Raw genomic sequence first — 27,507 nt, 5'->3', positions numbered from 1 at the left:
ATGGCCTGTCAGGCTGATTGCCTCTCATAGCCTGTGGACACTATAGTAGATGGAATACAGGCACCTGTGAGCAAAGAGCAGAAGCCTCCTTTCTTTTGTAAAACTGATTTGCTTCTGTCTTCTAAATCAGTGTGCAGACTTGGGCGTACTAATCAGTTTTTTTTAATTGAGTTAAAATGCGCATGACATAAAATTTACCATCTTAGCCATTTTTTACTTATTTATTTATTTGTTTGTTTGTTTGTGAGGAAGATGAGCCCTGAACTAACATCCGATGCCAGTCCTCCTCTTTTTGCTCAGGAGGATTGGCCCTGGGCTAACATCCATGCCCATCTTCCTCTATTTTATATAGGATGCTGCCACAGCATGGCTTGACAAGCAGTGCATCTGTGCGCGCCCGGGATCCGAACCTGCGAACTTGGGGCTGCTGAAGCAGGGCGCAAGTGTGCTTAACCAGTATGCCACTGGGCCAGCCCCCATCTTAGCGATTTTAAGCATATAGTTCAGTGGTGTTAAGTACATTCACGTTGTTGTGCAACCATCACCACCATCCATCCCCATAACTCTTTTCATCTTGTAAATCTGAAATGTTATACCTATTAAACATTAACTCCCCATTCTCCTCTCCCCCCAGCCCAGGCAACCACCATTCTACTTTCTATCTTTATGATTTTTGACTACTCTAATTACCTCATATCAGTAGAATTATACAGTATTTGTCTTCTTGTGACTGGCTTTTTTTTTTACTTAGCATAATGTCCTCAAGTTTCATCCATGTTGTAGCATATTGCAGAATTTTCTTTCTTTTTAAGGCTGAATAATATTCCATTGTATGTATATACCACATTTTGCGTATCCATTCATTGATTGATGGACATTTGAGTTGCTTCCACCTTTTAGCTATTGTGAATAATGCTGCTATAAACATGGGTGTACAAATATCTCTTTGAGACCCTGCTTTCAATTCTTTGAGGTATATACCTGGAAATGGAATTGCTGGGTCATATGGTAATTCTATCTTTAATTTTTTGGGGAGCTTCCGTACTGTTCTCCACAGCAGCTGTACCATTTTACATTCCCGCCAACACTTGTTTTCTGTGTTTTGGACAGTGGCCATCCTAATGGGTGTCAGATGGTATCTCATTGTAGTTTTGATTCACATTTCCCTCATAATTAGTGATGTTGATCATCTTTTCATGTGCTTATTGGCCATTTGTATATCTTCTTTGGAGAAATGTCTTCAAGTCTTTTGCTCATTTTTGAATTGGGTTGTTTCTTTTGTTGTTGTTGAGTTTTAGGAGTTCACTGTATATTCCTGGATATTAATCCCTTATCAGATACATGATTTGCAAATATTTCCTCCCATTCTGTGGGGTGTCTTTTCACTTTCTTGATGGTGTCCTTTGAAGCACAAAAATTTTTAATTTGGTGGAGTCCAGTTTACTTTTTCTTTTATTGACTTTGCTTGTGGTGTCATATCTAAGAAATCACTGCTAAATCCAATAACAAGATTCTCCCCCAATATTTTAAGGTTTTTATCGTTTTCCTCTGAGGTTTGGGTCTTTTATCCATTTTGAGTTAATTTTGTTTATTGTACATGGGAAGAGTCTACATTCTTTTGTATGTGAATATCCAGTCTCCTCAGCACTGTTTATTGAAAAGACTCCTTTCCCCATAGAATAGTCTTAGACCCTTGTCAAAAATCAATTGCCTGTATATATAAAGGTTTATTTCTGGTCTCTCTATCCTATTCCATTTTTGTATGTCTGTCTTTATACCAGTACCACACTGTTTTGATTTACTTCTGTAGCTTTGTAGTAAGTTTTGAAATTAGGAAGTCTTCTGCCTTAATTTTTCTTTTTTCAGATTATTTTGGCTACTCAAGGTCTCTTGAGATCCCATATGAATTTTGAGATGTTTTCCTGTCTCTGCAAAAAACACTGTTGGCATTTTGATAAGGATGGCATTTATTCTATAGATTGCTTTGTGTAGTATTGTCATCTTCACAATACTTAAGTTTTCCAATCCATGAACATGGGATATCTTTTCTTTTACGTCTTTAATTTTTTTCAATAATGTTTCGTAGTTTTCAGTGTATAAGTCTTTGGCCTCCTTGGTTAAATTTATTCCTAAGTATTTTATTTTTTTAGATGCTATTTAAATAGAATTTTAAAAAATTTCCTTTTTAAGTTAATTGCAAGTGTATGGAATTATAACTGATTTTTATATGTTGATTTTATGTTCTGAAGCTTTGCTGCATTGATTTATTAGCTCTAACAATTTTTGTAGATTCTTGTGGGTTTTACACTTCCATCAGCAATGCACAAGGGTTCCAATTTCTCCACAGCCTTGCCAACACTTATTTTATTTTTTTAAATAATAGCCATCTTAATGAGTTTCTTCTTTTTTAATGTATGCGTTTACAGCTATCAGTTTCCCTCACTGCTTTCACTATATCCCATAAATTTTCATGTGTTGTATTCTCATTCATCTCAAGATATTTTTAAATTTCCCTTGTGATTTCTTCTTTAACTCATTGGTTAAGAGTGTCTTGTTTAATTTCCACACATTGGTGAATTTCCAGTTTTCCTTCTGTTGTTGATTTTTCGCTTCACTCCATTGTGATCAGAAAAGATACTTCATATGATTTCAGTCTTTTAAAATTTGTTAAGACTTGTTTTGTGGCCGAATGTATGGTCTGTCCTGGAGAGTGTTCTATGTGTACTTCAGAACACTGTGTATTCTATTATTGGGTCTATTAGGTCAGATTGGTTTATAGTGCTGTTTAAGTCCTGTACTTCCTTATTCATTTTCTGTCTGGATGTTCTATCCATTAGTGAAAGTGGAGTATTGAAGTCTCCAGCTATTATTGTAAAACTCCTTTCAATTCTGTCAGTTTTTGCTTCACTTAACGTTGGGACTTTGTGTTAGGTGTGTATATGTTTATATTATTGTATCTTCTTGCTTCCTTGAACCTTTCGTCAATATATAGTGTCCTTTTTCTCTCTTGTAACCCTTCTTGATTTACAGTCTTAATTTGTCTGACAATAATAATAGCTGCCCAGCTCTTGATTACTATTTGCACTTTTTCCATCCTTTTACTTTCAACCTCTTTGTGCCTTGAGTCTCTTGTAGACCATATACAGATGGTTCGTATCTTTTTTTATCCATTCTGCCAGTCTCTTTTAATAGGAGAGTTTAATCCATTTACATTTAATGTGATTACTGGTAAAGAAAGATTTGCATGTGCCATTTAGCTATTTTTTTCTGTGTGTCTTGTTATGTTTTTTGTTTCTCATTTCCCCAGTTACTGCCAATTTTGGTATTTAGTTGATTTTTTGTATTATACCATTTTGATTCTCTTCTTTCTTCTCTGTATATTTTTTAGTTTTTTTCTTAGTGGTTACTTTGGGTATTACAATTAAAATCTCAAATTTACAACAATACAGTTTCAATAATACTGATTTAGCTTCAGTCCTTTATAAGCACTTTTCTCCTATACATCTCTGTCCTTCCTTTATATTGTCATAGGTTACATCTTTATACGTTGTATGTCCATTAATGTGTAGTTACTGTTTTATGCACTTGCCTTTTAAATCATAAAGGAAAAAGAGAGAAGTTACAAACCAATAGTACTAAAATATTGGCTTTTGTATTTACCTGTGAAGTTTCTTTACTTATGGCTTGAATTACTCTCTAATGTCCTTTCATTTCAGCCTAAAGGACTCCCTTTTTTTTTTTTTTTTTGTGGTGAGGAAGATGAACTCTGAGCCAACATCTGTTGCCAGTCCTCCTCTTTTTGCTGAGGAAGATTGGCCCTGGGCTAACATCTGTGCCCATCTTTATAAATGGGTGTGTGCCACCGCATGGCTTGATAAGCAGTGTGTAGGTCCGCACCCAGGATTCGAACCTGTGAACCCCAGGCCACTGAAGCAGAGTGCATGAACTTAACCTCTGTGCCACCAGGCTGGCCCCAGGACTCCCTTTAGCAATACTTGTAGGGCAAGTCTACTGGTGATGAACTCCCTCAGCTTTTATTTATTTGGAACTGTCTTAATTTCACCTTCATTCTTTTTTTTTTGTGAGGAAGGTCAGCCCTGAGCTAACATCCATGCCAATCCTCCTCTTTTTTTTTTGCTGAGGAAGACCGGCCCTGAGCTAACATCTATTGCCAATCCTCCTCCTTTTTTCCCTTTTTCTCCCCAAAGCCCCAGTAGATAGTTGTATGTCATAATTGCACATCCTTGTAGTTGCTGTATGTGGGATGCTGCCTTAGCGTGGCCGGACAAGCAGTGCGTTGGTGCGTGCCCAGGATCCGAACCCCGGGCCGCCAGTAGCGGAGTGCACTCACTTAACTGCTAAGCCATGGGGCCGGCCCCTCACCTTCATTCTTGAAAGATAGTTTGCCAGACACAGAATTCTTGGTTAGCATGGTTTTTTTTTTGTTTTCAAGATTTTATGTATGTCATCCCACTGCCTTCTGGCCTTCATGGTTTCTGATGAGAAATCAGTTGTTAATCTTATTGAGGATCCCTTGTATGTGATGAGTCCCTTCTGTCTTGCTGCTTTCAAAATTGTCTTTTGGTTTCTACGGTTTGACTATAGTGTTTTGGTGTGGATCTCTCTGAGTTTATCCTGCTTGAAGCTTCTGGATCCTGCGCTGAGCTTCTTGGATGTGTATATTCGTGTCTTTCATTAGATTTGGGAAGTTTTTGGCCATTATTTCTTCAAATATTTTTTTCTGCCCCTTTCTCTGTCTTCATTTTCTGAGATTCTTATGATGCAGATGTTAGTATGCTTGAGTGTTTCACAGATTCCTCAGGCTTTATTCATTTTTCTTTCTTTCTGTTCCTTGACTGGATAATTTTGATTGTCTTATCTTTGAGTTCACTGAGCCTTTCTTCTGCTTGCTCAAATATGTTGTTGAACCCCTCTAGTGAGTTTTTGTTTTCGTGTATTGTACTTTTCAGCTCCAGAATTTGTTTGACTTCTTTTTTAATAATGTCTCTGTCTTTGTTGATACTCTCATTTTATTTAGACATCATTTTCCTGGTTTCCTTTAGTTCTTTGTTCATGGTTTCCTTTAGCTCCTTAAACATTTAAGACGATTTAATGTTTTGACTAATAATTTCCAATGTCTGGGCTTCCTCAGGGCTGGTTTTTGTCAAATTCCTTTTTTATCCCTGTTAATAGACCATTTTTTCTATGTCTTTGTATTTTTTGTATTTTGTAATTTTTTAAATTGAGCTGAAGGATGGTGGTGGTGGCTGCTACCACAAAGCTGAAATTCACTGGAATTTACCAGTCTTTTCATCGAGCTCCTCTCTCGGACACTGCAAGGGTTCCTATGAGACTCCAGAGTTCCAAAATAGTTGCTTTAGATGGTTTCTGCCAGCTCATTTGTGGTTTCAGAAAGGAAAGATTCCGGGCCGGCCCTGTGACTTAGCGGTTAAGTGTGTGCATTCCCCTGCTGGCGGCCCAGGTTCGATCCCGGGCATGCACCGACGCACCACTTCTCCGGCCATGCTGAGGCCGCATCCCACATACAGCAACTAGAAGGATGTGCAGCTATGACATACAACTATCTACTAGGGCTTTGGGGGAAAAAATAAATAAGTAAAATTAAAAAAAAAAAAAAAGAAAGGAAAGATTCCTGCAGTTTCCTATTTCTCCATTTTCCCTGGTGTTACATAAACTTTTATAAAGCAATAAAATTAGAGCACTTTGGATCTTAATGATACATTCACAAATTTAAAGAAGTTCACTTGATTCAGATATAAAATTTGAAACTTTAATCACTTCAGACTCTGCTTGCTTTGGTAACTAAGCCAAATTTCTTTCAAATGAAATTATTCACCTAACAAAATTCTCTTAGTTTATCTTTAGCCTCAAAACATTAGTGGGGGCTGGCCTGGTGGCACAGTGATTAAGTGTGTGTGCTCCACTTGGGCAGCCCAGGGTTTGCAGGTTTGGATCCTGGGCACGCACCAACGCACCGCTTGTCAAGCCATGCTGTGGCGGCGTCCCATATAAAGTAGAGGAGGATGGGCACAGATGTTAGCCCAGTGCCAGTCTTCCTCAGCAAAAAAAGGAGAGAATTGGCATTGGATGTTAGCTCAGGGCTGGTCTTCCTCACCAAAATAATAATAATAATAATTAATAATAATAATAATAGGGCCTGCCCCGTGGCTTAGCAGTTAAGTGTATGTGCTCCGCTACTGGTGGCCCGGGTTCGGACCCTGGGCGCGCACCAAGGCACTGCTTCTCCAGCCATGCTGAGGCCACGTCCCACATACAGCAACTAGAAGGATGTGCAGTTACCACATACAACTACCTACTGGGGCTTTGGGGGAAGAAAAGGAGGAGGATTGGCAATAGATGTTAGCTCAGGGCCCGTGTTCCTGAGCAAAAAGAGGAGGATTAGCACGGATGTTAGCTCAGGGCTGATCTTCCTCAAAAAAAAAAAAAAATAATAATAGAGGAAGATTGGCACAGATGTTAGCTCAGGGCAAATCTTCCTCAACAAAAAAACATTAGGGACCACCGTCTAACTAACCGGTGCCTTATAGAGTTATTTTGATAGTGCTCTAAGCAGGTGAGCCATAAGAGTAATGACCTGTGCTTGGCCCAAGTTAAGGTCTCTGGAGGTATCCACTTGTAAAGAGAAAACCTGCAGTTTAAACCACCTCTATCTACACAGGCCAACAGCTGTTGAAGGGTCCTGGGAAACTAATTTGGCAACGCTTGTTCAATATTATTAGTAACCTTTAGGCAGAAAATTGGCTTTCCTGAAATTCATTTCAGGACACAATTTACATGAATTCTCCCAAAATAAAGTAGCATAAGGTCTTATTGCAAGGACATCTAGTCCAGGATCCCAACTTTTTTTTCTGAAAAATCCCATAGGCAATCATCAGAGTACCAGCAAGATACCAGCTTATACTCAAGCCACAAGCTAGAATTTTTCAAGCTTCTCATGGGAGCCCAGATATGGTGGCAGCTGATCCCAAGTGTGATCCCCGGTATTATCTCTGGCACATGCATTCTCCTCAAGCCCTAGCAGTAAGCCAAAGAACTCTGATCTCAACACAGACAAAGAAAGCAGTTCTGAGATATTAAGAGCTTTAGCTCATGGCTCACGTTGCATTACTAGCCTCAAAGTTATGGTCTCCCAACCCTGTCTGTCCCAGTGATATCATTTATGGTGGAGGCCATGTTCCAAAAGGATTACTTTCAGCCATTATAAACTGATCTGTAAGCTTTTGAGTGTTGTCTGCAATTCTTACACTGATATGCTAAAACTTTATTTAACCTAGGTCCATCCAAACAAGTTAGGCTATTCCAGAGCTCTTTTGCTTTACCAAATCATCTGTGAGATTTCCTTGTGATGACACAAATGGAGTAATGCTGAACCCTGAATATAAACTACTTCCTTATTCCTAATCCTGTAAAGTTTTATTTTATATCAGTGAAGTGAGAACCCATTTACAGAAGGGGAAAGTTGCATTCTTAGATGGAATGAAAGCAAACAACCAGACAGCACCTATTCTGGCTTTGCTGAAAGTGTCCCTTCATCCCCAAATCAATTCTTATAATACAAATTTTGATTCCTTGAGTGATTCTCTCAGCTAGATGTGAGGAAAGCCAATGGATTGTAGTAATGATATATAAAGTGTAAATGACAGGCTCAACTCTTGCAGCTGCATTTGCATTGTATAAGAGCCTATAAAACCCAAATAAATACCCAGTAGATGATTACTGCATGAGAGATGAACCTTCCTTGACTGCTCCTCAGTAACTCAACAATGTAAAGTCTATGCATGCAAAAAAAGGAGGGGGAGAGGATACCAAAAAAAGAGAAAGAGAGCAAAAACTAAGCTCTCAGAAGGTCGTAAAATATCAGAGGCGGGGGCTGGCCCAGGGGCGCAAGCGGTTAAATGCTCACGCTGCGGTGGCCCGGGGTTCGCTGGTTCGGATCCTGGGTGTGCACTGATGCGCCGCTTGTTAAGCCATGCTGTGGCGGCATCCCATATAAAGTAGAGGAAGATGGGCGTGGATGTTAGCCCAGGGCCAGTCTTCCTCAGCAAAAAGAGGAGGATTGGCAGATGTTAGCTCAGGGCCGATCTTCCTCACACACACACAAAAATATCAGAGGGAAGCAATAAAGAAAACTGTGGTAGAAAGCACAAGGAAAGAAGTGTGTTAAGTTAAAAGAACTAATACCCTGGGAGTTAATTTTTTGGGTAAACAAAAAGATTTTTGTACACAGCTCAGTGAATTTCACAAAGTGAGCCATCCGTGTAACCACCACGAAGATCAAGACACAGCACAACCAGCATCCCCAAAGCTCTCCCGTGCCTGCTTCCTCCTAAGTCACTCTTGGACTAGTCTGATTTCTTTGACTATGGATTGGTTTTACCTGGGTTTAAATTTTTTTGCTGGACTTTGAACTTTGTTTGAGCCTGGCTTATTTTGTTTAACAGTCTTTCAGGGATCCTTCAGGTACCAGTTGGTTTACTTTCATTGCTGTGTAGTACTACCTGCTCTTTGTGTACAACACAATGTATGTATCCACTCAGCTGTTGACTGATGATTATTTCTGCCTATTAGGAATACTGCTGACAAATCTTGCACATGTGATTGGTATACTTATTTACTAAACATTTCTGTGGGTTTATACCTAAGAGAATGTTCTGCTTTAGTATACACTTCTAAACAGTTTTGCAAAGTTGTCGTACACTTCCATCAGCAGTAAATTCGAGTTCCATTTGCTTCCCATCCAGCAACACTTTTTAAATTTTAGCCAGGCTGGTGGGTGTGTGTCGATATCTCGTTGTGGCTTTAATTTGCATGTCTCTGATGACTAATGGTGTTGAACGCGTTTTCCTTTGTTTATTGGCAATTTTAGAAAGCTGCTTTTGTGAGAAAGGATTACTTTGGACTAAGAAATTCAATCCGACTGTGGAAATAAGATACCTATGAAACATACTAAGATGTAAATTGAGATGTTATAATAGAAGCAAAAAGAGTAGCAGAGTAGGTCAGACTATCACTAAAGCAGGTAAAAAGATTTCAGAGAAATTCTAAGACTCACTAAAAATTATTCCTGGGTACCTGGTGGGTGGGTGCTTCATTTTATCCCTATAGTAAAGCTACACATTAACTAAATCAGAGGTTCTCAAAGTTTAGCGTGCATCGGAATCACTTGGAGGGCTTGTTGAAACCCACATTAATGGACCCAGCCGCAGAAGTTCTGATTCAGTAAGTCTGTGGTGGGGGCTGAGAATTTGCATTTCTATCAAGTTCTCCGGTGATGCTGATACCACTAGTCTGGGATCACTTTGAGAACCACTGACTAGAAAAGAGCTTCTTAAGGATATTTGATATTTTAGATATTTGCCTTAATAATATTTTTTTGTTGATTGAAAACTAATGATTAAAGGATTAAAAATATGTGACATTAAATCAGTTGTTAGGGCCTTAAAATATTTGCTTTTGGTCCAGTGAGCAGTTCTTTTTAATTTCCAATCCAGTTTAATCTAGGAAGACTCTAGAATGTTGTATACTAAACTCTAGACTAAATGAACAGCTTCAGTGAACAGCTCCAAAAAGACTTCAGGAAGCTATTCAGACAAATGTGAGTCAACATTGTGGTCACACAAACATGAGGAAATCACCAAAGACTGCTGTGTGAAATGGAGAGAACTGAACGTTAATGTGTGGTTGTGGTTTACCTCCCCAGGCGCAGGCAGCAGCCACTCTAACAGCTGAGAAATGTCTTAATGGACAGACCATTCCCACACTGTGCAACTAGATAAAGCAAGCAGGAGTGCAAATAGGCTGCAGCCACCACAGGGAATCATTAGACTTGTTAAAAGAAGTGTGAAAAGGGCTGCACATCACTTATCAGTCTTACTGTAACACAGCTTCCTGAAGCTTAGAAAGCCACAACCCTTGCTTGACATCATCTGTCCCCCAGTGAGAGTAAACAGACTTAAGACACACTAGAACAAAGAGTTGATGACTTCATAGCAATTCAAACATACTTGACATTTGGCACCTCTCTCTTCCTCTGGTATGTAAGTGACATTCTAAAAAGAATATGTGCAAAAAAATCATAAAAAGCTAGAAAACAAACTGGGAAAAATGTGAAGTAAATATAACAGTTTTTAAAACCACAAGACTTGTGATCAAATACATCAAAAACTCAGTCAAGGAAAATAATTCAGAGTAATCATTTACCCTAAGTTACATATTAATTAATTGACTCTTTCACAGTGTCACCAAGGTTTGCCTGGGTAGGCAGAGAAGAGGGCACTAAAAGCTGCAGGATTGCTTCTTGACATTGGAGGGAGAGGATGCAGGGCAAGACTGGCGTGTTTAGGAATATGGACTCTGGAACAGATTGCTTATTATAATAGTTCAGTGCCCAGTTCTGCCCCTTGCTAGCTATCTTTGTGACCTTGGACAAGTTAGCCTTTCTGTGCTTCAGTTTCCTTATCTGCAAAATGATAATACGAGGCTCTATCTCATAGGGCAGTTATAAGGATTAAATGTGTTAATATAAAGTAAAAAGTTTATGATGGTATTATTTTTTTGCTTTTTTTGTGTGTGTGTGAGGAAGATCAGCCCTGAGCTAACATCCGATGCCAATCCTCTTTTTTTTTTGCTGAGGAAGCTTGGCCTTGGGCTAACATCCGTGCCCATCTTCCTCTACTTTATTTGGGACACCGGCACAGCATGGCTTGACAAGCGATGAGTCGGTGCGTGCCCAGGATCCAAACCTGTGAACTCTGGGTGGCCGAAGCGGAGCGTGCGCACTTAACTGCTTGCGCCACTGGGCTGGTCACTGTCTGGCATTTTCTTTGTTATTTTCTACAAAGTGCTGGGAGACAAAGCTTCTGCACTTTTAACTAAATGCCTATGGTTCTAGGTATTATAAGTAAGAAGAAAAAGGAAATTGGGGGGAAGGGGTTGTGAAAAATAACGATGACCTAAACAAATGGAAAGACATCTGTGTTCATGGATCGGAAGACTTGATATTATAAAGATGGCAATACTCCTCAAATTACACATTCTCCTATAGATTACTCCTATAGATTCAATGCAATCCTTGTCAAAGTCCCCACTGGCTTCGTTGCAGAAATTGACAAGTTGCTCCTAAAATGCAAATGGAAATCCAAGGGACCCTGAATAGCCAAAACAATCCTGAAACAGAACACAGTTAGAGGACTCACACCTGATTTCATGAACTTAACTGCAAACCCGTAGTAATCAAGACACTGTGGTACTGGCATAAAGACAGATGTTAGAGATCAGTGGAATAAAATTAAGAATCCAGAAATAATCCCTCACGTTTAGAGTCAGTTGATCTTCAACAAGATTACCAAGTCCCTTCAGTGGGGAAAGAATAGTCTTCAACAAATAATAGTAGCATGACTAGATTTCCACATGAGAAAATAATGAAGCTGTACCCCTATCTCATACCATGTTTAAAAATTAACTCAGATCAAAAACCTAAATGTAAGACTTAAAACTATACAACTCTTAGAAAAAAACATAGGTTTTTCATGGCCTTAGATTTAGCAGTGGTTTCCTGTATGTGACACCAAAATCATCAGCAACCAAGGAAAAAAAATAGGTTAAATTGGACTTCATCAAAATTTAAAACTTTTGTGCTTCAAAGGACACCATCAAGAAAGTGAAATATTCAAAAATGGGCAATGGATTCGAATAGACATTTCTCCAAAGAGGATATACAAGTGGCCAATAAACACATGAAAATAGATGCTCAACATCATTAGTCATTGGGAAAATGTATGAGATACTACTTCACACCCACTTAAATGGCTATAATAAAAAAATGGAAAATAACAAGTGTTGGCAAGGATGTGGAATAATTGGAACCTTTGTACATTGCTGGTGGGAATGTAAAATGGTGCAGCTACTGTGGGAAATGTTCTGGTAGTTCTTTGAAAAGCAAAACATAGACTTGCCCAACAGTTCCACTGTTAGGTATATACTCAAAGCAGTTGAAAGCAGAGACTTGAACAGATACTTGTACACCAGTGTTTATTGCAGCATTATTATAATAGCCAAAAAGTGGAAGCAACCTGGCAGCAGATGAATGGAAACAAAATGTGGTATATCCACAGAGTGGAATATAATTCAACCATAAAAAAGAATGAAGTTTGATACGTGCTACAACATAGATGATCTTTAAACATTATGCTGAGTGAAATAAGCCAACGCAAAATGACAAATGTATGATTCCATTTATATGAGATATCTAGAATAGGCAAATTCATAGAGACAGCAAGTAGATTAGAGTTTATCTGAAGATAAGGGGAAAAGAGAATGGGGAGTTACTGCTTTACGGTTACAATTTTTCTTTGGGGTGATGAAAAAGCTTTGAAAATAGATAGTGGTGATGATTGCACAACAGTGTGAATGTAATTAATGCCACTAAATTATTGTAAAGGAAAAAACACCTCTTATTTCTCTCCTTTACTGTCAATACTCTACTACAACACTATTTGACTTCTGATACTTCTGGTCACCGAATATGGGGGGAGGGAGCTCCCACACCAAGCGATTCTGTAACACTAGCTGGTGTCTTACAATTCAATTCAGTTCTGACACTATCCACCTGGAGTTAGCATCAGATCCCACGAGTTAAGCACTCATTTCCACAAGACTGTCCCACAACCCTCCCACTTCAGATGCCTATAGCAAATCCAGGTTGTTTCCTGTGCTTCAGACCAACTGGATATAAATCCCAGGTTCCCATGACCCCCTTCCTGGAGTTTGATAATGTGCTAGAATGGCTCACAGAACTCAGGAAAATATTTTACTCACTAGATTACTGTTTTGCTATAAAAGGTTATAACTCGGGAACAGCCAGATGCATAGGGCAAGATATCTGGGAAGGGGCACAGAGCTTCCATGCCCTCTCCAGATGTGCCACTCTCGCAGCATCTCCACATGTCTACCAACCTGGAAGCTCTCTGAACCTCATCCTTTGGGGTTTTTGTAAGCTTTGATGACATGCAAGCATGATTGATTAAATCATTGGCCGTTGGTGATTGGTTCAACTTCTATCCCTCTTCTCTACCCAAAGTGGGTAGGGGGTGCTGAAAGTTTCAACCCTCTGATCACATGGTTGGTTCCCCTGGCAGCCAGCCCCTACCCTTGGGGATTTTCCAGTAGTCACCTCATTAACATAAACTCAGGTGTGGTTAAAAAGAGCTTGTTATGGGACTGGCCTGGTGGCATAGCGGTTAAGTTCTTGCATTCTGCTTTGGCGGCCCTGGGGGTTTGCCAGTTCGTATCCTGGATTCGGACCTACTCACCTCTCATCAAGCCATGCTGAGGTGGCGTCCCACATAGAAGAACTACAGCTCTACAACTGTGATATATAACTATGTACTGGGGCTTTGGGAAGGAAAAAAAAAAAGAGCTTGTTATGAATAACAAGACACTCCTTTCACCTTGATCATTCTGGAGCTATTTGAGGACAAAAGACCAAATATTATAATAAAAAACTCTCCCATTGCTCATATTGCTTAGGAAATTACAAGGATTTTAGGGGGTGTGTGCCAGGAACTGGGATGAAGGCCAAATATTTATTTCTCATTGTAAATCACAGTATCACAATTGTACACTTAAAAATTGTTAGAATGGCAAATTTTGTTGTATATTATCACAACTTCTAAAAATTAATAATGTAATATACCCAAAACCATTGAATTGTATACCTTTTTCGCCAGCTTTATTAGGATATTAATTGATATATAACATTGTGTAAAGGTGTACAAAGTGCTGATTTGATACGCTTATATATTGCAAAATGATTACCACCGTAGTGTTAGCTAACACCTGTATCACGTCACATAATTGCCATTTCCTTTTTGTGGTGAGAACATTTAAGATTTACTCCCTTAGCAACTTTCAAGTATATAATACAGTATTATTAACTATAATCACTATCTGTACATTAGATCCTCAGAATTGTATACTTTAAATGGAGAAATTGTATAGTATGTGAATTATATTTCAATAAAGCTATTTTTGAGAAAGATTTTGTGTGTGTGTGTAGATACATGTACTTTAAAAGAATAGCTTCAGGGCTGGCCCCGTGGCTTAGCGGTTAAGTGTGTGCGCTCCGCTACTGGCGGTCCGGGTTCGGATCCCGGGTTCGGGTCCCGGGCTCGCACCAGCGCACCGCTTGTCTGGCCATGCTGAAGCGGTGTCCCACGTACAGCAACTAGAAGGATGTGCAGGTATAACATACAGCTATCTACTGGGGCTTTGGGGAGAAAAAGGGAAAAAAAGGAGGAGGATTGGCAGTAGATGTTAGCTCAAGGCCGGTCTTCCTCAGGAAAAAGAGGAGGATTGGCATGGATGTTAGCTCAGGGCTGATCTTCCTCACAAAAAAAATAAAATAAAAAAAAATGAAAGAATAGCTTCTTACTTTTCAAATGTTGGCCTCCCCCCACCATGTGACCAGTTAGATGTCCCATATACCTTTCATTGAGTATCAGTGGGCACAGGGTTTTCTGTGTTGTATGATATGTTTGCTGAGTAGACCTGGCCTAGTTTATCTGATGACTGGCAGAAATTTAGGCTAATGGAGTTTGAGCGTGATTGATTTGTAGACCTCTTTGGCAATGAGTAAATCCTTTGTTGTATATTCCAATTGCACAAATTAGATTTCAGCAACTGCTCTAAAAACAGATGGTAACTATATACCTTATACCAGAATGGTTCTTCGGTTTGAAAATTATTTTAATAACATCCTGGCCTTTCACTCAGTAAAATCTAATAACTCTAAGATTCTTTCCCCATTGGTAAAAATGGAATGAATGATAATTATATCTGCTTCTGGAAGTTCAGGATCAAATCATTCCCTATCAAATGTATAGGAAGTGCATTGTGATATACCAGTGTAACGGTGGCTCCTGAAGTTCCACAGTTCGTTATGATTTGTTGTTGTCAAGCAGATTTTGAAACAACTTTTTTTTTTTTTGTGGTAACTTTGGTTTATAACATTATATAGATCTCAGGTGTTATGTACATTATTATAATGCAACTTCTGTATATATTACATCATATTAGTCACCAAAAGTCTAGTTTCAGTCTGTCATCATACAAATGACTCCCTTTATCCATTTTGCTCTCATCCTACCCCCAATTTTGAAACTTCTAACACCATTTGTATCATTATTAAAGAGAAGACCAGAAGAATGATTAGCATAGTGTGTTTTTTGAAGAAGTTATGTGTCAGGTAATAGGGTGAGGCAGAAATGGAGTCATAACAAGCCTGATTAGCAGTAGGCATCACTATCGGATGTGACAGTGAGGTGTATCTTGTGGTTGCTGTGGTTGTCCTCCAAAATCCCAAGCCTCGGGGCCAGCCCCATGGCTTAGCGGTTAAGTGTGTGTGCTCCGCTGCTGGCGGCCCGGGTTCGGATCCCGGGTGCGCACCGACGCACCGCTTCTCCGGCCATGCTGAGGCCGCGTCCCACATACAGCAACTAGAAGGATGTGCAGCTATGACATACAACTATCTACTGGGGCTTTGGGGGAAAAAAAATAAATAAAATTACAAAATCCCAAGCCTCTGATGGGGCCAGTGAGGTATGTCTTGGAAAGTGCTTCATCATCAATACCAGCGGAGGAGTCACCCTGAAAAGGAGCATTGCTCCGAGTACTTATGACCATGTCAGTCAGGATTTGCACATCACAAAAAAGATGTTCCTACCCTCTGTCCTTGCTGCTGTTCAAGGGAGGCTGTTTGTGTCCAGACAGCCCTTATTTCCTCTTGTGGAAGGAAGGTGGTGGTTTCCAAAAGGGTGATCTCTTGCCATTTGTTCCCAGCACTGTGCTCCTCAGCAGTAGGGCCATTCCTGTCCTCTTGAGTTCCAGTTAAGAGCCAATCTTGAATAAGTTTCAAGTCTCTGGAGAAATAAAACACAGGTTCCTGCTTTTTAATAGAAACCCTTAAATAGCAGTTAACAGGTTTTTTATTGTATTTTGTGCTTTAACCACCAGATCATTGAATGCCAGCGACAGATAGCCACCCATGTGGTAGTGTTGAGTTCATCCTATTGCTGTAGGTTAAAGCATCAAGTATTCTGGATACAGAATTAGAAGGTCTTACTGACTTTTTTTTTGGTGTGATCCTCAATGACTTTGTGAGACTATACCAGGAGGACTGTGGGGCTTTCATGTTGCCTACAGAATAGTAACTGTGTGTTATCAAAGCAAGGCACCAGATGCAAGGCAGGCTCCACATCCAAGTCAGGGTCACCTTCTTCATTTCTCATTGTTGTGGCTGATTTTGAGAGGTTGTGGCAGCCACTGATAACTGCTTGTGTTCCCTTCCAGGGAATTTTCTCTTGGCCTTGTAAATCAGAGGCCAGGGCTGGGCCTGATATATACTTGGTACACTGTATTTTGCTGCTACCTGGCTCTCTAGCAACATTTTACAGAGATATAGTCAGATGTGAAGGATCCAACTGCAATATAGTGATGGTAGGAAGTATGTACTTAAAATTGGAGGCTTTTGAAAGGCAGATAGCAAATATTACATATGGTATATCAGACCTAAAGTGAGGGAGGCTAGAATGTTGAGACTTCAAAAACATCCCTAGTAAGTCAGGCAAAAGTAGCTTCAGGTTGACATATTTGGTAGTCTGTTTTTCAAAGGAATGTCATTGAAATCCTCTACTGAGTATAGCACATATCCAGGTCCAAATAGTATTCCACTCTGAAGTCTTTTTTCAGTATGTTTTGTGCTTGGCCTGTGGTAGTTTGATTGGAATTTCAGTTTTCTGATTCTTTATTGTTCCATAATTTTTTTTGCAAGTTTCCCATCTGCTGAGTCCTGTAAAAAAAACAGTCATTGCTTCAAGAAAAGATTGATCAGAAAGTGCCAAGGAGTCAGGTTTTTTATCAGTATTTTTGGGAAACATGCCCCTTCTTTGGGCTTTTGTTCCTCTGCACATGGATCGTATTCAGCATGTCCTTGTCACGTTAGTGCAGCTGGGAATACAGCTCCAAGTGGGATAGGACAAGCCAGAAGTGGTCCCTGTCCTGAGGGAACTTACACTCCAGGAATGGGTATGAGTCAAGCACACAGAAATATAACTGCTACCTCTCTCATGTAGAATAGGATGCCTGGTAAAAGTGGTTGAATTGAGGTGTATAATAAGGACCAAGAGAGGTCCAAAGCCCACCTGCAAGCAACATCTGATTTTTGAGGGTGAAAGATGTAGGACCAGAAATAGGCTTTGGAGCAGAAGGTAATACTTGAGATGGACAGGTGAAGTGTTATTTTCTGGGGAAAGGGAAAAATTTTTCAAAGAAATTATTGCTTTGAGCTGGGACGGAGGGGTTCTACAAAGCAAGTTAATGGAATCAAGTGTGGTAAGGAATGGAGAGAAGATGGGAAGAGAAAATAGGTTGCTGTTAGAATTTTAGAGGACCCTAAAGATAAGGCTGAGTGAGGTGTCTTGACCTGATTTTCACGTTAAGGACATTTTGAAGGACTTTGAGCAAAGATGTGATGAGCTGTGAAGCCCAGGCATAGGAGTGGCTGCAGCAGGCAGGATGGAAGGGAAGTGAGGAGAGACTAGTTGGATTTTTGCTTTTTTCAAGGTAGGTAGTACTGAGGACTTGAACTGAAACGATGGCTATGAGAATGCAAAGGGAGTAATGGTAGTGGTGGAAGTGAGATCCATGAAGGGGTAGAACTCCCCAGAACTTGACTAGTCGTGCTGTGAAGAGTAAAGGAAGTAAGAGAATCATTTTAACTTCAGGGTTTCTGCGGTGAGTTGAGTATGTTGGTAGTATAATTTTGTTTTCACCACCAAGGTTAGGGGAACTGGGAAGAGAAGAAGATTTGACAGAAGATGGGATGATGTCTTGGAGATGTTGAATTTGAGGTGCAAGTAGAGCACAGAATTGAGCTGTGTCAGGAGTTTGATGACAGGGACTGGGTCAGAGGGATTAGGTAGTACCATGTGTAGAAGTGTATTTGAAGAATTGAAATCCCCAGAGATAGAGTATTAGGAGAGTGAAGGAAAAAAAGTTGGGAGGAATGATTATGTATGGAGGCTGTAGCTAAGGAGACAGAAGACTTAGAGATTAGCATGTCAGTGTATTTTGTTGGGGAGGTCCAAGGATAGGGAGGTAAGTTGCAACAAAAAATACCAAGGAGAATGAGGACTGGATTTTGTGAAGTAGGTCACTGGTGACTTTTGAGAAAGTTTCAGTAGAAGTTTGGGCAGAAGGCAGATTGGGAGAATTTAAACAAGTGAGTGGGTAAGAAGCAGCAGAAATGTATACCTTTTCTTTGAAACAGGCCAGAGACAGGAAGGTAACTAGAGGAAAGCCTGGGTATGGGAAGATTTATTGTTTTAAAATAGAGGCACCCTGCACTTTGTTGTAAACTGAGAGAAGGAAGCCAGTAGACTGAGAGAGAGGAAGAGGGTATGGGGTATCATAGGTGGCAATACTGTATGAATTGAAAGGTACTAGAGGACCTGAGATTAGGCCTGGGCTGGAGGGAGAGACCCTATTAATAACTGGTGTTCAGAGTGCCTTCTGTAATTCCAGAACCCATAAAAAATGCTTGCTGAGATCCCCACAGCCCCTCTAGAGGGTTGCTGCACTGAAGGGCTATATGCTCTGGGCTCCTGAGAGTTAGTAAGCTTGTCTGCTCTTTTGTCTGAGTACAAAGTGTGGGATTGATTCCGTGGGACACTGCATATAGCCCCTCAGTTGCTTTTCTTGGGCACCCATTTCTGTTTGCACGTGGGTGGGAAATGTATTGCAATATTTGTTGTCTTTGTTTTCTTTGTTAATAGTAATGTTAATGTAATTTGCTGAAGTTTGGTCCACAGCCAGAACTCATTGTTTTTTGAGATTTAGGGAAAGACTGGTCTTGTGATGGCAGAGAACATAACTTGAAGTAGGTATTTTCTGTGCCCTTTCAGCACCATGAGGGAGCTACTTTTGACTTGAGTGAGGGTGGCACAGTAACTTACACTAAAGGTTTTGAACTGAGGGAAATAATTAAGAATTTTTAAAAGAAATATACAGTCATTTGCATACTGTTACAGGTGACTTAAATAGGTATAACTGACTGTTACTGGAAAAATAAACCTCTACTTAAAGCTCTTAAGAATTATTTCTGATGGGCTGTCCCGGTGGTGTAGTGGTTAAGTTCACACTCCGCTTCTTTGGCGGCCCAGGGTTTGCAGGTTTGGATCCCAGGTGCGGACCTACACGCCGCTTATCAAGCCATGCTGTGGTGGCATCTCATATAAAGTAGAGGAAGATGGGCATGGATGTTAGCCTAGGGCCAATCTTCCTCAGCAAAAAGAGAAGGATTGGGAATGGATGTTAGCTCAGGGCTAATCTTCCTCACAAAAAAAAAAAAGAATTATTATTTCTGAGACTGAACTGAGCCTAAAAAATGACACATCTGGCAGAGAAACTGCAGAGAGAGCTCACTGTGATCTGCTTTCTCAAGCTGACAAACCATGTACTTGAAAAGATATTGGATTATAGCGAAGTAGAAAGGAAAGATACTAGAGTGAAAAATTGTCCTGGGTCATTTCAGGAAAAAATAGCAAATTTCATTTTCTGATGTTTCTACTTTTCGCTTGTCAGCAACTCTGGTTGTATTGCTAGACTCCCAGCCTCCCAGAAATCACCTTGTAAATTATATGCTTTCATTTTCATTTTGTCCCATAATCACATGTAATTTCTGTCTTTGTCACCAATAAAGGGTAAATGGTTTTACACCTTTCCTGGGCCAAATGTTCCCCAAGGAAAATTTTATGGAGGCTTTGTGGTTGCTCCCTGGCATTTTCATTTTGTATGTCTTTAACCACAGTAGATTGAAAGAGATTATTTCTTAAGAATTGAATGCCTCTTAGAAAGGATGCTATTCAAAGATGGCAACCTTTTCTTGAGAGGGAATTCCTGATGAATTTTGTTTGCATCCCATAAGGTCCTGGTTGTTTAACTTTGAGCACAAGCCGATACAAGTTAGGCCTGAGGAGGTGTATAAAGCATTTAAAATCTTGACATGAATTTGAGAGTATGAGAAAAGATTCATAAACCATTTTCTTTTTTATCAAGGTGTTAGCAGTCAGACTGAACATAGAGGAAGGACTTTTTAAGAGGTAAATCCAGGGGCCGGCCCTGTGGCATAGCGGTTAAGTGCTCGCGCTCTGCTGCTGGCAGCCTGTGTTCAGATCCCGGGCGCGCACTGACGCGCCCGTTGTCAGGCCGTGCTGTGGCGGCATCCCACATAAAGTGGAGGAAGATGGGCATGGATGTTAGCTCAGGGGCAGTCTTCCTCAGCAAAAAGAGGAAGATTGGCATGGATGTTAGCTCAGGGCTGATCTTCCTCACAGGAAAAAAAAAAAAAGTGTAAGAGGTAAATCCATTAGTGTCTCCCTGGATTATTTCATAGGAGGCTGAAAATGAGGTAGTCTCATCTCTCCTTTCTCATTAAAAAGTTTTTTTTTTGTTGTTTTATATTTGGATTTACTTAATACCTACTACATGTCCAGTAAAATGCTGAACCACATAAGGCTGCAAAGATATTTGTGTATTCTTTCAGAGAAAGATATATTCTTTGCTCTGAGGTGATTTGCAGTCTGGTTGGAAGACAAAACGCAAGTGCAACAAGTACATGAGTTTGAGGCAGGTCCCATATCCATTAGGAATCCAAATCAAAAATGGAGAGGAAGGGGGCCGGCCCCGTGGCCTAGCGGGTAAGTGCGTGCGCTACGCTGCTGGCGGCCCGGGTTCGGATCCCGGGCGTGAACCAACACACTGCTTCTCCGGCCATGCTGAGGCCATGTCCCACATACAGCAACTAGAAGGATGTGCAGCTATGACATACAACTATCTACTGGGGCTTTGGGGGATAAATAAATAAATAAAATTTAAAAAATGGAGAGGAGGGATGGATATAGGAGCTTATTAATGGGTGGCCAGAGTGCTGGGCTATAGTTTAAACAACTGGTTTCAGTACAATAGTATTTTGATTGCATGCTCCTATTGCTTAAAGATTTATGTTGAGCACCTTTCCCCTTTATATATGTGCTTATTATTGTGCTTTCATTTTTAGTATTACCCTCAATCCACTGCTTTTTGGAAAAAATAAAAAATCTTTAAAAAATCACTAGGTTGTTTTGTGGCTTTGGTTAACTTCATAATATCTCTGTATCTACCTAACCAGTATAGTATGTCACACTATGATGAGAACTCACAAATGAGTGATGGCAGCACTGTCAGCCTTTTGCATTATGGAACCTTCTGCTTATGAGTTTATGTGTATTAAATTTTAAAGCTAAATTTCTTATGTCTTCTAGAATAAAAAAATGTTTCAAATGTTTCCTTCATGTACCCCAATGGATTGTTTCACTCACTCCAGTTTGGGAAACATTCCTTTTAGATAATACAGTTTTGTCAGTGAGTATATATTGTTGAGGATTAGTTTGACTATAGGTAACAGAGACCTGAAAAATACCACCTTAAACAAGACATTTATTTTTCATTCACATACAAGAAGTGCAGAAATAGGCAGTCTGGGGCTGAGATGGTGGCTCCGAAGATCATCTGGGATCCAGGATCCTGCTATCTTTTATTCCTCCAACTCCAGAGTATGGAGAGTGGCACTAATCCTCACATTCCAGGATGGCTGTTTATTTATTTATTTTTTTAAGGAAGATTGGCCCTGAGCTAACATCTGTTGCCAATCCTCCTCTTTTTTTTTTTCTTTTTTCTCCCCAAAGCCCCAGTACATAGTTGTATATCCTAGTCGTAGGTCCTTCTAGTTCTTCTATGTGGGATGCCGCTTCAGCATGGCTATCTGATGAGCAGTGAGTAGGTCTGCGCCCAGGCCACCAGAGCAGAACGCACAAATTTAACTGCTACGCCACCGGTCCAGCCCCTGGATGGTTGTTTAGAAAGTAGCCCTGACTCCAGGTTTAAGCAGCAGGAAGGAGGAAGGAGATGAAGAAGGGCATGTGACTTCACTTTAAGAAAGACTTTCTGGAAGTCGTCCCACAAGATACTGCTGATTACATCTGATGGGCTACAACTTTTTACATGGGTGTACCCAATGTAAGGAAAGCTAAGAAATATAGCCTTTTAGCTGGGCAACAGAGTGCACAGCTAGAAATTGGAGTGCTATTCTAAGAGGCAATGTGGGAATTGGGGTGGTTGACCATTAGTCTCTGCCAAATGGAGGGGGTCTACATGTCTTGTTTCTTTTCTTTTTTTTTTTTTTGATAACAGCTTTATAGAAATATAATCCACATACCTTAAAATTCACCCATTTAAAGTATACACTTCTTTGGTTTATAGTATATTCATAGAGTTGTGCAGCCATCTCACAATCACTTTGGAAAAATTTCGTCATGCCCTGTTCCTCCCTCCCCCAGCTTCCTCCCATAGGCAACCACCAATCTACTTTCTGTCTCTATATTTGCCTATTCTGGACATTTCATATAAATGGAATCACACACTAGGTGGTTCATTGTGACTAGCTTCTTTCACGTACGTAACGTTTTCAAGGTTAATCCATGTTGTAGCATGTATTGGTACTCCCCCCCCCTTATTGCTGTTTAATATTCCATTGTATGGATATACCACATTTTATCAATTCATCAGTTGGATGTTTGGTTTGTTTCCACTTTTTGACTGTGATGAATAATGCTGCTATGAACATGCATGTACAAATTTTTGTGTGGCCATACATTTTCTTCCCCCTGCCCCGCCCCCCCCGCCCAAAGCCCCAGTAGATAGTTGTATGTCATAGCTGCACATCCTTCTAGTTGCTGTATGTGGGACGTGGCCTCAGCACGGCCGAAGAAGTGGTGCGTCGGTGCATGCCCGGGATCCGAACCCAGGCCACCAGCAGCGGAGCGCCTGCACTTAACTGCTAAGCCATGAGGCCGGCCCGGTGATGGATATATTCATGAATGTACTATTCACAATATATTGTGATAAATATATTATTCAGAAGAGCCAAAAGGTGAAGGAACCCAAATATCTATCAGCAGATGAAGGGATAAACAAAATGTGGTGGATATATATACACAATGGAATGCTATTCGGCCTTAAAAAGAAAGGAACTTTTTTTTTTTTTTTTTTTTTAAGGAAGATCAACCCTGAGCTAACATTCCTGCTAATCCTCCTCTCTTTGCTGAGGAAGACCGGCTCTGAGCTAACATCTATTGCCAATCCTCCTCCTTTTTGTTTCCCCAAAGCCCCAGTAGATAGTTGTATGTCATAGTTGCACATCCTTCTATCTGCTGTATGTAGGACGCGGCCTCAGCATGGCCAGGGAGGCGGTGCGTCGGTGCGCGCCCAGGATCCGAAACCGGGCTGCCAGTAGCGGAGCGCGTGCACCCAACCACTAAGCCACGGGGCCAGCCCAGAAAGGAACTTCTGACACATGCTACAACATGGATGAACCTTGAAGACATTATGCTAAGTGAAATAAGCCAGTCACAAAAGGACAAATACTGTATGATTCCACTTACACGAGGTAGCTGGAGTAGTAAAATTCATAGAAAGTAAAATGGTGGTTGCCAGGGGTGCGGAGGGATAGAGAGTTATTGTTTAATGAGTATAGATAGAGTTTCAGTTTTGAAAGGTGAAAAAAGTTCTGGAGATGGATGGTGATGATGGTTGTACAACAGTTGTGAATGTATGTAATTCCATTAAACTACACACTTAAAAATTGTTAAAATGGTAAATTTTATGTATATTTTTACTGCATTTTTTAAAATTAAAAATGTTTTATGGTGTTAGCTCTTACATTTGGGCCTATAATCCATCTTAAGTTAATTTTTGTATATGATGTGAGGTAGGGTTCTAACTTTATGACAATGCAACACTGTCTTGATTGCTATAGCTTTGCAGTAAATTTTGAAATCAGGAAGTGAGTTCTGTACCTTTGTTCTTCTTTCTCAAGATTGTTTTGGCCTTTTGGGGTCCATTGAATCTCCATGTGAATTTTCTGATCAGCTTGTCAATTTCTGCAAAGAAGCCAGCTAGGATTTTGATAGGGATTGTGTTGAATCTGTAGATTAATTTAGAGGAGATTGCTGGTTAACAATATTGTATTCCAATCATTAAACATGAATGTCTTTTCATTTATTTAAATCTCCTTTAATTTCTCTCAACAGTGTTTTGTAGTTTTCAGAGAATGTTTTTTACTTCTTTTGTTAAATTTATTTTTTTAATGCTGTTGTAAGTGAATTCATTTTCTTAATTTTATTTTCAATTTGTTCATTGCTAAGGTATAGACATACAGTTTGATTTTTATATGTTCATCTTATATCCTGCAACTTTGCTGAATTTTTTTATTAGTTCTAATAGTTTTTTAGTGAATTCCTTAGGATTTTCCATTTATGTAAGATCACATCATCTGCAAATTAAGGTAGTTTTAATTCTTCCTTTCCAATGTGGGTGTCTTTTATTTCATTTTCTTGCCTAATTGCCCTGGCAAAAACTTGCGGTATCAAGTTGGATAGAAGTGACACAAGTAGACATCCTTGTCTTGTTCCTGACCTTGAAGGAAAGCTTCTAGTCTTTTCACTATTAAGTATAATGTTAGTTATGGGTTTCTGGGATGACCTTTTGGTGGAAAGGTGTACTAGCATTTTGTATTGGGTTTGCTAATAGAGGCTTATGCCCCATGGTCAGAAAAGTGTGTCATAGCCTGAAGCTATTATGGCTTCTTATGCATTCTAGATAACACCTTTGTCTTGTGTTTCAGCAATGGCTGCCATCAGGAAGAAACTGGTGATTGTTGGTGATGGAGCCTGTGGCAAGACTTGCTTGCTCATCGTCTTTAGCAAGGACCAGTTCCCAGAGGTGTATGTACCCACGGTGTTTGAGAACTATGTGGCAGATATTGAAGTGGATGGGAAGCAGGTAAGTACGCTTTCCATAGCAACTGGTACTATTTTGCATGTTAGGCTACTCATAGAGCCTGTAGAGAATCAGGGGCCTTTTTGTCTCTTCAGTATACAATATAACAATACAAAAATGTTAGAATGAGAAATTCATTTTCTTCCTGCTTCCTGCCATCTTAGCCCAACTTTGTTCGTTTTTAACTGCTATCATCTAAACTTTGTCCATATTCGTATGTATTTCACATGGGGAAGCCTTAGCATATATGTTCTTTTCAGCTTTATTTATATTAGAAATTTAGTTTGTTGCCAAATGGATAACGCTAAAATAAACCTCTTTGTATGGATAGACTTTTTTTATTGTCTTAGTAATTCAGTAAGTGCTGACCTATGAGATTACTTGGTCAAGAGGTCCTTATTGATTATGTTTCTCAAAGGGTTATGCTGATCTACACCACCAGCATTTTTAAAATGTTTTTTGACTTTAATGTAAGCAGGCTGCCGTGGTTGCTTCAATTACCTGTCATTGGCAGTGAGGACAGTGTTTTCCCTTGTCTGTCCTAAAGCCTGCTGGCAAGACTGGGGCAAAGCTCTTCTAGAATTAGAGTATATGTTTTTTTATCTTCTGCTCCCTTTTCTTGTCAAAATGATGTCTTACCCAGCTTCCTGTACATCTTTTGAAGAGGAAGGAGATTCCCGTTGCAGATGGGTCAGCTGAAAAGGGCTCTTCTTTAACATACACACTCCTCTTGGGCATTCAGTCACATGTCTCGTGCTGCTAGCACCTAATTTATTGGCTTCCATAATTCCATCTTCTTTCTCCCTTCTCATTTTTTTGCTTTACCTACTATCCCTTTCTGTCCCAGTGTCATCTAGCCTCAGCTTGTGGCACCGTGTATGGAAAGCACATTAGGCCAGCTGCTTGGAATTCTAGGGTCCCTCGTTATATGATGTCCTGATAGTTCTGTGACCATGAGTAAGTTTGCTAACCTCTGAGCTTCTTTCATTTGTAAACTGGTTAAAACCATTTTACATGTGACATCAGGGTTCTCTGAAGTAACTGAAAGCATTGGGAAGCACCAAAGCACTTTACAAATTGAGCTAAACAGTAGCATACTCAAAACCCCCTTTTACAATTTGTAGTCCATTTTATCCGCTTGTAATGTGTGCGACAATGATTTCTCTCATGCTATTAGGAACCCTAAGGCACCTTTCTGGCCAAGAATGGATGAAAAATAAAAAAAGGAAATTCCAGTCTAACAGAACTTTGGGTCCTACCTTGCAGGTGGCCCATCTGTGCAGAGTGTTGCCAGTTCAACCTCAGTCAGTCCTCTGCATGGATGCTTGGATACAGGTGTTTCTGTGGGCCTGATAAGAAGACTGGTTTTGTGTAGAGACAGGGCGCGGTTATGACAAACTGGGTGAAAATGTGCTGAGATCTTTGGTCCTCCTGTCACATAATGGACCTCTTGTCTAACTTAGATTGCTACACATACAGAGAGAGACTCAGTGGGTGAAGGGAAGCAAGGTAACGTTGGTGTTTTTGTAGCACATTTCTCAAAAGCCTGGTAAATGTATATTGCTGGTTTTATCCTGTCATTCCCTCCAGAGAGAGCAGCTGTCGGTTGCTATGTATCTGTGACCATCAGTTGGGAAAGTCTTTTCCACCTGTGGCAATATGTATGTTTTAGGGGCAGTAATGGCTCTTCTGAAAGCATCATCTGTGCCTGGGGGTCTTGGAACAACCAGGATCTTGCACATAAGAAATTTAGGGATCTTGTCTTAAAACCTTGAGGAATGGTCTCTGGACATCTTTTTTGTGCTGCCAGCTTTGAACATGCCTGACCTTGGCAAGATAGGGGAGCCCGCTCACCCAGGGAGAAAAACTCTGAAATAAAGGTGCTTGATCTGGAAGAGGGTATCACAGCCAGCTGCCTATCTCAGAGTAACTCAGTAGCCCCCAAGGTGGGAGAGGGCGCTGCCTGGGAATGTTCATTAAAAGATACACCAACAGAGCCTAGGGAACCATCCGAGATTCTAGGTGATCATGGTCCCAGGAATAGGCCTACCCAAAATGGAAAGGCCCATTCTGACATGAGGCAGGCCCAACACCCTGGAACCACTTATCAGGAGACAATCAGGGTTGGATGTGTCTGACTGAACACTCATGAGGTGTGGAGGGGCCAGGGGAGTGGGATTTGGCGGAGAGTGAATGAGCTGTACCATTTTGAGGTCAGACCAGTTGTGAGGGTTGGGCATCAATATGTCATTGATACTGGATACACATACCAAGCTGATGGCATGTGTCCATGACAGAAGTGCAGTGGGCCTTGTGGAGGTTGTGAGTGATGCATCCTGGGGGAGAGATTGCAGGTGAAAGAGATAATTAGCCATCACCTTTAAGAAAGAATGATATTTAGAAACTGAAATATGGGCTGTGAAGGTACTGGGAGAAGAAGGCTATTCCAAGTATTGGAGGGAGAGCTCCTTGGGCCCCAAAGGGTCTCTGAGCAGAGGGTGTTAAAAATCCACTCTGGTTGTAAGAAGTGACAGA

At 40.3% G+C, this 27,507-nt stretch overlaps 1 protein-coding gene across 2 annotated transcripts in view; it reads left to right on the top strand.

Annotated features, from left to right (window-relative positions):
• The window catches only part of RHOA (ras homolog family member A), a 58,042-nt gene that overhangs the window by 22,484 nt on the left and 8,051 nt on the right, over positions 1-27,507 (top strand). For both annotated transcript variants that reach the window (XM_058558554.1, XM_058558546.1), the window contains one exon: positions 24,818-24,975. In XM_058558554.1, coding sequence (XP_058414537.1) covers positions 24,820-24,975 — 156 coding nt within the window. In that variant the 5' untranslated portion in view covers positions 24,818-24,819. The remainder of the gene's footprint in view (positions 1-24,817; positions 24,976-27,507) is intronic.

The sequence above is a fragment of the Diceros bicornis genome, chromosome 2 (genome assembly GCF_020826845.1).
Source record: "Diceros bicornis minor isolate mBicDic1 chromosome 2, mDicBic1.mat.cur, whole genome shotgun sequence".
Lineage (NCBI taxonomy): Eukaryota > Metazoa > Chordata > Mammalia > Perissodactyla > Rhinocerotidae > Diceros > Diceros bicornis.
The sequence above is the reverse complement of the archived record's forward strand: the minus strand, read 5'-3'. Positions and strand labels throughout refer to the sequence as shown.